The sequence below is a fragment of the Macrotis lagotis genome, chromosome 1, assembly GCF_037893015.1.
Source record: "Macrotis lagotis isolate mMagLag1 chromosome 1, bilby.v1.9.chrom.fasta, whole genome shotgun sequence".
Taxonomy (NCBI): Eukaryota; Metazoa; Chordata; class Mammalia; order Peramelemorphia; family Peramelidae; genus Macrotis; species Macrotis lagotis.
Genome location: NC_133658.1, coordinates 854,562,222 through 854,574,737, shown reverse-complemented (window position 1 = coordinate 854,574,737; position 12,516 = coordinate 854,562,222). Strand labels below are relative to the sequence as shown.

The 12,516-nt window shown below is 40.4% G+C and overlaps 1 protein-coding gene across 4 annotated transcripts in view; it reads right to left on the bottom strand.

Annotated features, from left to right (window-relative positions):
- Positions 1 to 12,516, bottom strand: part of KPNA6 (karyopherin subunit alpha 6) — a 61,747-nt gene that overhangs the window by 48,791 nt on the left and 440 nt on the right. Inside the window, exon 2 of one of the 4 annotated variants that reach the window (XM_074217690.1) lies at positions 2,324 to 2,411. The exons of 1 other annotated variant lie outside the window; for it this stretch is intronic. In XM_074217690.1, coding sequence (XP_074073791.1) covers positions 2,324 to 2,357 — 34 coding nt within the window. In that variant the 5' untranslated portion in view covers positions 2,358 to 2,411. Of the gene's footprint in view, positions 1 to 2,323; positions 2,412 to 11,611; positions 12,048 to 12,072; positions 12,288 to 12,516 lie in introns of those variants that run through there. 2 more of the 4 variants (XM_074217687.1, XM_074217689.1) reach the window with 2 other exon arrangements.

Genomic DNA, 12,516 nt, shown 5'->3' with positions numbered 1-12,516 from the left:
TTGCATGTCACACGGCTGGGTGATTGTTGGGTATACGGGGCCGGATGTGGGCTTCGGTGCTCATGACTCCAAGGCTGGTGCTCTGTCCATTGCGCCACCTGGCCATACCTACAATTATTACTATTGTTTTTTTTAATTTTAATTTTTTTCTCTCCCCTTTACTTTATCGCTCAAGTGAGTCTATATTTTTTTGGGGGGGAGGGGGTATTTTGTTTACTCTTAAACAAGAATATTTTATTAATGTATAAAAAAATTTGTACAAAATGAGAATAAATAAATATTAAATATTAAAAAAATAAAGTCAGTAGTAAATAAGAACAGTGAAATCTGATGATCTCTAAACCAGGGTTCTTAACTTTTTTGTGTCATTTACCTCCAACAGTTCTGTGAAGCTTATGTATTCAGTGAATCCAAATGTGGTTTTCTTATTAGAAATAAATAAATATATGTGTATATATAAAAAAAAGATACCAGTCATAGAAATTCACCCTAGTTGCCTAATTTCCTTTGAAATGGATCAGTTCATCCTTTTAGGAGTCATTATCATCCTAAAGCAATAAGAGAATCATATTTCATTAGAGTTAGAATGGACCTTAGAGACTATACAGTAAAATCTTATAGTATTTTTGAAACATGGCTACCTCGGTAGGCTGGTTTCAAACAGATGGCTTCAGCTGTGTCAATTTGCTGGTTTTAGGGTCCTATTATAATTGAATCTGATTTTTTTTTTTTAATGATGAAAGGACGTGATACTGAAATACACAACCTCTGGTGATGAGAGAAATCTTAGTGCTTCTCTCTCCTCTCCCCAAATGCAATCATTTCAAGCGGAATGAATTCCTCTCAATTGGACTGAGACAATTCAGCTTTCAAGTAGCCCCAACTGTAAACCTTAGTACTTTTGTATGTGGAACAAGAGAATCTCAAAGCTGGCAAGGTGCCTTAGATGCCACCTAGTTCAGCCTTCAATAATACAGGAATCTACCCTAGCATCTTAACAGATGGTCTTAAACATTTCAAGTGATGGGGAACTATTCTAAAGAGCAGTAAATCTTTTTGGATAGTTCAAAATCTATTTTTTCTGCAAACTACTACACACTGGGAGCAGATTCTTTTCACTGAAAAAAAGAGTATGTGTACTATCTTGCTCATATGACAGCACTATTAACTATCTGAAGACCCTTAATGTATCTCCCAAGTGTCATATCCTCCAGGACAAATATCATCAGCTCCTTCAATATGACACGGTTGCCAGACCCTATACCATGCTAGTTACCCTGCTCTGGATACATTCTAAATGCAGCACACAGAGGCAAGGCTCTAGATGTCACGTGATTAACCCAGTGGTGTAGCTAATATAGTAGGCCCATTACTATCCTTGACCTGAGCATTGTAAATTCTATTTGATGCTTTTAAAAAATGCATCTGAGAGCTTGCTCTTTGTTTCAAATATGTATTAACTAGCAACCTACTCTGACAAAAGCACTGATCACATGGTCATCTTACTCCTCCCTTGCCCCCACATTTTCAACATGGTCCTCAAGTTTTTTGTCTGAAATGCAGACTTTTCATTCTTTATGATACATTATGACAGGATATTCAGAGGTTCCATTCATTCTCTAAGCAGCCTAACTGGTATCTATCTTTGCTCCAGTCTCTTTCACTTCCAATTAATTCTATGCTACTTTTAGGTAATATTTTTATTGTGATTGTGTCATTCTTTTTATGAAAAAAAATTCAAAGGCTCTCTACTATGTATCAAATATTCAGGTTGGTATTGAAGGCTCTCCAAAATTTGGCCTCTGGGGGCGGCTAGGTGGCACAGTGGATAGAGCACCAGCCCTGGAGTCAGGAGTACCTGAGTTCAAATCTGGCCTCAGATACTTAACAATTACCTAGCTGTGTGGCCTTGGGCAAGTCACGTAACCTCATTGCCTCAAAAAATAACCAAAACAAAAAACCTAAAAAAAAAATTTGGCCTCTGCCCAGAAGTTGGTCTTATCCACCAATACTTTTTCCACTTCATAGTTTAAGCTGTCTGTCCAAATCCTTTGATATTCTTCCTAGCCTTAAATTTCTACCAGGAGAAATAGCATTCACCTTTCAAGATTCAGCTAAAATGCTATCTCTTTCTTTCAAGTCAGAATAGTTTAACTCCCTTCTCTATTTCACTTTTGCCTCTTCTATGGCAAGGTATTTCACTACCTTCCATTATAGCAGCATGCATGTCTCACTGCCCCTACTTGACTGAAAACTCCTTGAAGGCAGGAACCATGGTTTTCATTCATCCCTGTGTTCCCCTGGTACTTGGTACAAGACCTACCTTCCACAAGGTAGCACAGGAATGATGTTTTCATCTGAGTTTCTGTCTCAGTTCTTCTGTCAACTCACTTTAGGCTGTCCTCCAATCTCTTTTTGGAAAATGAGGAAAAAAGAGATAATCAAAGCCAATACTACAATCAAAGTGATATTCAATAGGTTTGGGTTGAAGTGAGATGTTCCAGATACCTACAATAGGTCTAACACTTGTACTTGAGGAACCACCCAGCCTGGCCCCTCAGTTAAGCTTCAACCATTACATTATGTGGCAATGGCAGCAGTGGTAACAATAGCTCACATTTCTATAGCTCTCGCTTATTAGAGACTTGGAAATGCTTTTCATATTTTTTATTTATTTTTTTTAGGTTTTTGCCAGGCCAGATGTGGGTTTGCAAGGCAAACAGGGTTAAGTGGCTTGCCCAAGGCCACACAGCTAAGGTAATTATTAAGTGTCTGAGGCTGGATTTGAACTCAGGTCCTCCTGACTCCAAGGGCCGGTGCTCTGTCCACTGAGCCACCTAGCTGCCCCAGGAAGTGCTTTTCATACACCATTTCATTTGAGTCTCTCAATAAAGCTGGGAGACAAGTGCTAATATGACTTCCATTTTATAGATGAGGTTGGACAGTGATTTGCCCAGGATCACACAGTAACTGGCTTTCAGTCCCTGCTGAGGAGAACAAATTACTAATCTGACGTAAGGAACCTTGGCTGGTTGACTCATGGCCCTGGATGCTTTCTTACTAGTTTTGGGGCGTAAAATGAGTCATTTTGAATTTCAGAATGGGATAAATCAAGATAGCTGAGTCTCTTCCCTCAAAGAATTATGAAAAGCAGGTGTAGAAGTTGCTCTGTGGGCTGAACAGAAGGTTTGATCTTCAAATACAGGACTCAGGTGAAGCATAGAGAGTGGAGATGGGGAAAATATGAGGGACTTAATGATGATGAACTACATGTATTCCTAAATAGAAAAATAATACTGATAATACTCATATGAACCTTCACATTTAATAGAGCAGGTAGAAGGAGCTTTTATAGATTATGCACAGGAGAGCTGAATTTGAAGATATGATGTGGTGTAAAAATGGAGTCAATAGCTAAAAGGGAAATGTAATAGGAGAAAGAAAAAGGAGAGATGGAATAGGCTAAGATATTTCATATAATAAGATTTTTCTTTATTACAATGAGCTATTACAATGATATGGAAGGGGGGAAGGCAAGGGGGAATGAGGGAATCTTTGCTCTCATCAGAGGTGGCTAGGAGAGGAAACAGCATATATACTCAATGGGGTATAGACAACTGTAGTAAGGAGAGAAGGGGGACAGGGGGAAGGGAAGGATATGAGTGATGTGAGTGATAGAGGAGAGGATGGACTGTGGGGGAAGAGTGGTCAGATATAACACATTTTCTTTTTTACTTCTTGCAAGGGGCTGGGATTGGATGGCCTGTCCAGAACCATAGGGCCAGGTGGATGCTGGGCCTAAGGGGTGGTAGGGGGCTTGGGGCCTCTTGGCCCCAGGGCCAGGGATCTGTCTGCTGCGCCACTCAGCTACCCTACAGCAGAGACAAAGTGAAAGGAGAGAAAAAAAATATTGTGTATGGTAGTGGAGAAGTACGATTGGAGGGAGTTATGATCAGTAATGGCAATGGTGGAAAAATATGGATGTAGCTTTTATGATGGACTTATCATAAAGTATGTGATGCACCCATGACAGAGCTGGAGGTGTTGCAACACAGAACGAAGCATATTTTTATTATTATTTATTTTTGGGGTGGGGGGTTGCAGGGCAAATGGGTCTGGGTGGCTTGCCTGCGGCCACATAGCTTGAGTAATTGTTGGGTGTCTGAGGCTGGATTTGGACCTGGGTGCTCCTGGCTCCAGGGCGGGTGCTCTGTCCGCCACCTGGCTGCCCCTACTATAATTATTATTACTACTACTTTATTTTATTTTGGGGTTTTTTTGGGGGTTTTTGCAGGGCAATGGGGTTGGGGTGGCTTGCCCGGGGTGGGGGTCACACAGCTGGGTGATTGTTGGGTGTCTGGGGTCAGATTTGGGATTTGGGGTCAGGTGCTCCTGGCTCCAGGGCTGGTGCTCTTTCCATTGTGCCATACCTACTACTACTATTATCATTTTAATTTTTTTCTCTCTCCTTTACATTATCGCTTGTGCGGGTATATGTATATATATACATGTATATGTATATGTATATGTATATGTATATGTATATGTATATGTATATGTATGTATGTATTTTAGGTTTTTGCAAGGCAAATGGAGTTAAGTGGCTTGCCCCAGGCCACACAGCTAGGTAATCATTAAGTGTCCGAGACCGGATTTGAACCCAGGTACTCCTGACTCCAAGGCCGGTGCTTTATCCACTACGCCACCTAGCCACCCGTTTACTCTTAAACAAGAATATTTTAGTAATGTATAAAAAAATCATTTATACACAATACAAATAAATAAATATTTTAAGAGGTTGCTCCGTGAATAAAGTTTTTCATACATTAATGTCAATAGTATTCCAACCTTTCTGAAGCAGGCCCAAGTTCAGGTCAAGATTTTTCCAAGACCTTCATGATAAGACCTTCTCCAATGAATACCAATAAATTAACCTGGGCTTTTCCTTACATAAAGTGATTTTTCAGAGTGATATGTAATCTGGACTGCTGATAAACAGGAATGTCTTCTATAATTTCTCATAAAGATTCTACTTAGAAGAGCTCAGGTAATAATCATGCATCAGTTTTTGCAGTATTTCGGAAAAGTGATAATTTAGATTTTTTTCTTTATTCTGAACTGAAATTAGTTTCTCTGCCATTTCCATTCCATTGCTCCTACCTTTGCCCTGTGGGGTCAAAGAGAGCAAATCTAATTGCTTGCCTTCAAATGTCTTGAGATCCTTGTAAAGTGATCATCTAGCCCCCAAATCTTCTCTTTTCCAAGCTCCCTATCCTGTCTCCCACATCCAGAATATTCCACTTCTGAGATGATCTTCACATATATTTTTCCTTCACCCAAATTCTGGTTATTTTAGGATAAGCAGGAAGGGAATGATATACCAAGGGTCTTGACCATTTACAAGGATCCCCAAGGATCCCTTCTCCAGACATTCTTCAGACATGTTGACAATTTGTGCCATGCATAATACATATGGGTTAATGTCATTTCATGTTCACTTTAGTGCCCATTAAAATTTCTCAAAGTTCAAAGGTCCACTATAACATTTATTGAATTCAGTTCTGAACACTTTTAAAAAGGAGACTGAAAAACTGACACATCTCAAATAAATGGAAAGCATTTTATTGAGGGGACCAAGAGAAATGATGGCTGAAGGAAAAAAACTCTAAAGGAACTGAATACAAAATACCAAATAAGAATCAGAGAGGCTGAGTTCAAATCCTGACTGACATTATTTGTGTAACCTTGGGGAAGTGGCTTTACTTTGTTTTGCCTCAGTTTCTTCATTTGTAAAACGAGGAAGCTGGATCATCAAATTTCTTTGTTGTTATTTCTTTTTAGGTTTTTGCAAGGCAAATGGGGTTAAGTGACTTGCCCAAGGCCACACAGCTAGGTAATTATTAAGTGTCTGAGACCGGATTTGAACCCAGGTACTCCTGACTCCAGGGCCAGTGCTTTATCCACTGCACCACCTAGCCGCCCTCAGATTTCTTAAGATTCACTCATATATGACCGAGGAAGAAAAGGTATGGTATAGGGACAAGATTGCTATGTTCAAATAATTGAGGGGGTAATCAGATAGAAGGATTTGATGTGCTCTGCTTGGTACCAGAGTTGATAACTAGAACCAAGGCATGGAAACCATAGGGGCAAATTTTGATTTAACATGAAACATCCTAACAACCAGAACTATCCAAAAGAGGGGAAAAGGCTGCTTTAGGGGTAAGGCTCCTCATCCCATAAAGAAGTCTTTATATAGTGGCTTAGAAAGATGAAACTAGGATTTATGATTTGTGTGGAAACTAAGCTAGTGATTTGTGAATCCTTTTTCATTCCTAAATTTAGTATTATTGATTCTATGACTACCAGGAAGGGGGCTCACTAGGTTGATTGATGCCCTCCTTCTAGAGGCAATACCATTTGCAAAAAAGCAGGGTGAGTTAGATAACTGAAGGGCCCTTAAATACAGATGCTAAGGGGAATCTGTTCATTAGCAATGAAAGTAAACTAACAAAAATTCTTCTGATTCTAGGAGAAAAGATAAGATGAGATGAATCAGGCTAGTGGAGGCAAGCAGGTCATATTAGCATAGTTCAGGGAAAGACTTTTCCTAAGGAATTTTTATTTTTATTTTGCAAGGCAAATGGGGTTAGGTGGCTTGCCCAAAGCCACACAGCTAGGTCATTATTAAGTGTCTGAGACGGGATTTGAACCCAGGTACTCCTGACTCCAGGGCAGTGCTTCATCCACTGCGCCACCTAGCCGTCCCCTACAATGAACTTTAAAGGCTACTTACAGTTCTAAATTTTATGAATGAGAGAATTAAGTTAAATCTACTTTTGGAACAGGAAGGTAGAAATAAAACATGTTGATTAAATTAGAGAATCAGAAATACTTGCTCCTATAGGAGCCAAAGTCTTTTTGAGCTTCTAGAATCTAGAATACAGACCATCTATCTAGAGCTATTATAAAGAAGAAAACAGTGAGAAACAGGTCTGACAGCATGAAGCACCCAGAATATTATTTGTAAACTAGCTAACACTGCCAATCCCTAAAGACAATGGGAGTCACTACTCTGCCTAGATAACTGGGTCAGTCCACAATAGAGGCTTCTACACATTCTGACTAAGTCATCACAGGGCTTAACTGCAATGATTAGGAAATGATGATTTGATAGACAACTGTTCAAAATTAAGAGGCTCTTGTGAACAATATTTCTAGAGAACTTTTCCACAACTATGCTCTTGTTCATCTGTTGTGAGAATCATAGCTAGAAACAAATACTTAACCACTTCCCTAAATTTTATCCCTTATTGAATTTATAGAAGACACTTTAGCTACCTAGTCATATTGGCTAGTATTTTACAAAGGTCAACTTTTTTTTTTGGTTTTTGCAAGGCAATGGGGTTAAATTGACTTGCCTAAGGTCACACAGCTAGGTAAGTATTAAGTGTCTGAGGGTGGATTTGAATTCAGGTTCTCCAGTCTCCAGGGACAGTGCTCTATCCACTGTATCACCTAGCTTCCCCTTAACAAGCATTTATTGAATGTGTAGCACTCTAAAGAAAGGCAAATAGACAAAACAGTGGCAGCTCTCTGGGAAGATGACACGCAAAACATTACACACAAACATGATCTTGACAGGATATATCGGAGATATTCTTGGAGGAAAGGTACCAGCACTTCCAGCAGAAAGTGTAGCACCAAGGAACACTCCTGATTTAGATTTAGGGGGCCTGGAATGGTAACTTTGTGTGACCCAAGACAAGTCATGGGGGGGGGGGGGGTGGAAGTGTCTGAGAAGTTCAAACTATTTTCATCATAACCTAAGACATTTTTATTTCTAATATGGCAAGAAGAGCTAGATAGAGGCAACATATAACAGGAAGTTCTGGGGAAAATCTTCAGACCAAAAGATTTGAAGACTACTTTACCTGTTGTTCAGCTGTGTCAAATTCTTCATGACCCCATAGACCATACTGTCCATAGTTATCTAAGTAAAAAATCTGGAAAGGTTTGCCATTCCCTTCTCCAGCAGATTAAGAGCAAACAGAGATTACGTGACTTGCCCAGGGTCACACAGCTAAAAAAAGGTCTGAGGCCAGATTTGACCTCAGATCTTCCTGCCCTCCATGCTCAGCACTAGAACCACAGAGCAACTGAGAGGTAGCTCTACTAAATCTCTGAGTCTTCTCAAGCACTAAATTCTGATTATCCAGCTACTGTGAGCCCAGTGGAATCAGTTCTAAAAGCTTACCTTAGCAAAGATTACCAGAAGCTTCCCAAGTCCTCTAAGAGGTTAACCTGGAGGCTTAGCTGATCAGTACAGGAAATTCACAGAACCAGGGAAATGCCAACCTAGAAAGGCTAGAAGCCTTTTCTTAGATGCTCCCAAAACTAATACTAATTCCCACCTAAACTAACCTCAAAACAACTAACAAGGCCTCTGATGCCTTTGCTACAAAGTGGAGAGGACCTTACGAAGGCCATTCAAATAGACTGTATCATCTTGGAAACCTACCTAACAAAGTAGATAAAGGCTCAACCTCAGGTGATCTTTCTCCTGTGGCAAAACACTTCTGAGATACAGGTGATGGTAGTGGTAGGAGGGGGTTTTGCAAAGTACCTTTACCAAAGACATCATGGAGCTAAAGTGGTGCATGTACATAAATACAAATATATGCAAACAGCATTTTTAATATTTTTGGCATCTAGTCTGGCACCTTTCATTTCAAATCCACAAAAACATAATCCAAATGAAGCAATTTAATAGGATTTAAAGCTTGAAGCTTTTATAGAAATCATCTAATCCAACCACCTTGCTTTAAAGGAGGAACCTATGGTCTCGAGACATTAAATGACTTTTCTAAAGTCACACACTAGTCAACAGCAGAACTAAGGATTAGAACCATACAAATCCCTAATGAGGCATTTGATTCTGCACACTGACTTAGAATGCTATCAGAGCATCTAGGGGGAGGTAAGTGGCTAATTCTGTTAGCTAGAAACCTGTCAGGTATCATTTTCCATAGACATTAGGAAGGGTTAGAAAGCGTTAGAAAGGGTTAGAAAGGAGCTGTGAACAGGGGTATAGCCTAAATGCTCTACAGTAATCCTAGAATCAAAACTCTTTGGGTCTACAGTCCCAGATATCACTTTCTCTGCCCAAGATGGTAAACAAAAGTGAGCTCAGGTGCTGGGACTGATGAGGGCAATGAGACCACTGCTAAAGCATTATCAAGTCTGGAAAAGCTTGGCTTTAGAAAATAGTACAGAGTTTGTTTGAAAATAGGATTTAAGTGAAAAATATTACAGCAGACAAAAGGAAGAAAAACTGCCTTTTTTCTGGGAGCCTTGTGTTCAATACAACCAAAGAAGAGAATATACCACAGAAAGTCAGCAGTTTGAGGGTTTTAGTTTTGAGCCTAACAGAAAAGGAAGTTACCTAAAGAGATCATGAAGGTAGATATTGTTTATTCCTAATTAGCAATGCTGCCTTACTTCTAAAGAAAGAGGGTGGTGGTGTAGGAATGGGTTACAATTTGATTCAGCTTGTCACACAAAACTAGGACCTGCCTCTAGAACACTGGTGTATAAATCTGTCGCCCCATAAAGTAAATTCTCAACAAGTGTTTCCATAGTGTCATTTTCTATATCTGGGTGACTGATGAGACAGAGACTTGGACAAGTTGAAAAAAACAGGCCAAATAACTCATAATGAAATTTGAAGGGTAATTTAATGTGCTTTACTTAGGATAAAATAAACAGCTGCACAAGCACAGATAGGGAGAGGTATCCAGACACTTGTTGACATGAAACTGTGGGGAGTGGCTGAAAGTTCGATAAAGAACATGGCATGGGCTTCTTAAAAAAGTGAATTTATTTATTTATTTGCTGCATTGGTAGTAGAGTCCTATTGCCTTCTGAGTTCTGAAGAGATTTGGAGTATTTTATTGATTTTGGAGACATATTTTAAGGACTTTGTCAAGCTAGAGGACTTAAAGTCCAGAGGAGGGGACCAAGTCAGAAAGATGCCACATAAGCACTGGTTTAAGTAACTAAAAACGTTTAATCCGAAGATGAAAAATTGGGGAGAAGGTATGGGACAAGGAAAGATGACAGCTGTTTGCAAATGTGGAAGAAGGATTATATTTGTTTTCTTTTTGGTCCCAGAGGAGAAAAGGACTAATTGGTAGAAATACAAAAAAGGCAATTTCAGAACAAGAGAAGCAAAATTTATCTAACAATTAGAAGTTACTAAAAGGGGAGTAGTAATGTACTTTTCACTAGATGTATCCAAGGAAAGGCTGAAATGGCTGGTTGTTTACTTATTGGGAGAAAATGCTTATTCAGTTAGGGGTTGGACTAAATGACTTCTAAAGTCCCTTCCAAGTGAGAGTCAATGATTCTCTAATACTTCCCTCTGAACCATCATCTACAAATACAATATGCCTCTAAGAAGTCTGCATAACATATCCAGTTCTATGTACTTAAGTGATAATACATCTAATTGTTTCTGGACTAAGCTGTTTTAAACTGCTGTCTCACCCTGGAATCTCCTTTAGGGTGTGGGACCTACCTGCTGAAGAACATCTTTCAGCCATGCAACTTTCTTACTCCTATAAGTAAGTGACCTGGGACCATCATTTTGGGAAAAGGTCCAGGCTGACCAACTTTCATTGAACTCTAGGCTCTCTTTGCTTCTGACTTTCTGGACTTATTTCTACAACCCTACTCTCTTTTCAGCTCCTTTTTGTATGTTTGTTCGTTTACTGCCTCCCATGTAAACCCATCATGTCCAAAAGGCATTTTAAACCGACACATGTAAAATGGAACTCAATCTCTTTCCTCCCAAATTTCCCTATTATTGTTGAAGGGAATCTTCTTGTCCCTCAGGCTCAAACCCTCATTGTCTGGGCAGTGGATAGAGCATCAGACAGAGCAAGGGCCCAGGAGTCCTGACTTCAAATCTGGCCTCAGACACTTATTACCTAGCTGTGTGGCCTTGGGCAAGTCACTTAACCTCATTGTCTTGCAAAAAACTAAAAATCCTCATTGTCATCCTTGACTACTCACTATTTCTTACCCTTCATATCCAATCTGTTGAAAAGGCCTGAAGATTTCACCTCTGCAACACTTTTGTTCTGTATGCGCCCCCTTCTCTATGATAGTGCCAGCATCTCATGCCTGCACTACTATAATATGTCAACCTGCCACAAGTCTCCTCACAACTCCAGGCCATTCTCCACTCAGCTTCCAAAGTATTTTCTTTCAAGTACAGGCCTGACTGTGTCACTCTCCAACTCAATAAATCTCCAGTGACTTCTTACTACTTACAAAATTCTATGCTGTTTAAAATCCTTCATAACTTAGTTTCCTGGTCCTGACCTTTCCAGCCTTCTTAGATCTTCTATGTTTCTACATACATGGATCCAATAAAAACGGCTTTCTTGTGGCTCCTCAAATAAGACAATCCGTCTCTCAGCTCTGGACATTTTTCCATCCCTCATTTTTTTCTGATAAAATTTAATCTCTGCTTACTTTTTGAAAGACTTCCAATGCATAACAATTGTACTAATAAGGGACAGGAGTGAAACATTTCAATTTTTACCGCAAGTGAAGCAGTCTTTTACAACCCGTTGTGCCTGCATTGAACTACTTCTTCCCCAGTTCAATTCCACTTTTCCAAAGCTTCCATCTGCTTACTTATAAAGAGAATACCAGACAGAAGAGAGATACAACATGGAATCACAGAATCTGTCATCTACCTGGACTCAGTCACAAAGGGAAGGCCACTCCCCCAAATAGTAATTGTCCAGCTAAAGAGTGAAAGAAAGTCTTATAGGAGGGGAGTCCACCAAGGCTTTCAAGTCATTTCTCTTGGTTCTACCTTCTGAGAGGTCAAACAGCAAACTCTAACCTGTCCCCACTGTGCTTGAAAAGAGATGTCATATCCTCTAAAACTTCTCTCCCCATTTCTTAACCTTTCTTTGTAGGTAATTAGGCAGCTGGTAGTACACTGGGTGTGGAATCAGGGAGACCTGAAGCCCAGATCCATCCTCAGACACTTACCGGGCAAGTCCTGCCTCACTTTCTTCAACTGTAAAACGGATGTTAATAATATCATCTACTTCACAAGGTTGCAAAACACTTAATAAATGCATAATTCCTTATATTCCTAGCTGACTTTTCTTCTGAACATTCTTCAGCGGATCAATCCCCTTCTTGTCCAAAACCAAACACAGCATAGTCACCCGCCGGCCGCCCTCTTCTCCAAGGCTTAATAAGCTGGGGGAAGACATTAGCCTTTTTGGCCGACAGGCCAGGCGCACTTGGGCCGGCTTGGCCGGCCCCGGCCCTCGGACGCTTCCAGAATGACCTCCACCTGCCCCCAGGCTCTCGGCCTAGGAGGACTACCAAGCTTCTCGCTGCGCCCCCCGGGCCCTCCGGCCCCCGAGGCTGGGCCCCACCGAAGCCCCCGGCCCGGGGCCCGGCGGCCTCGGCCGGTCGCCCTCG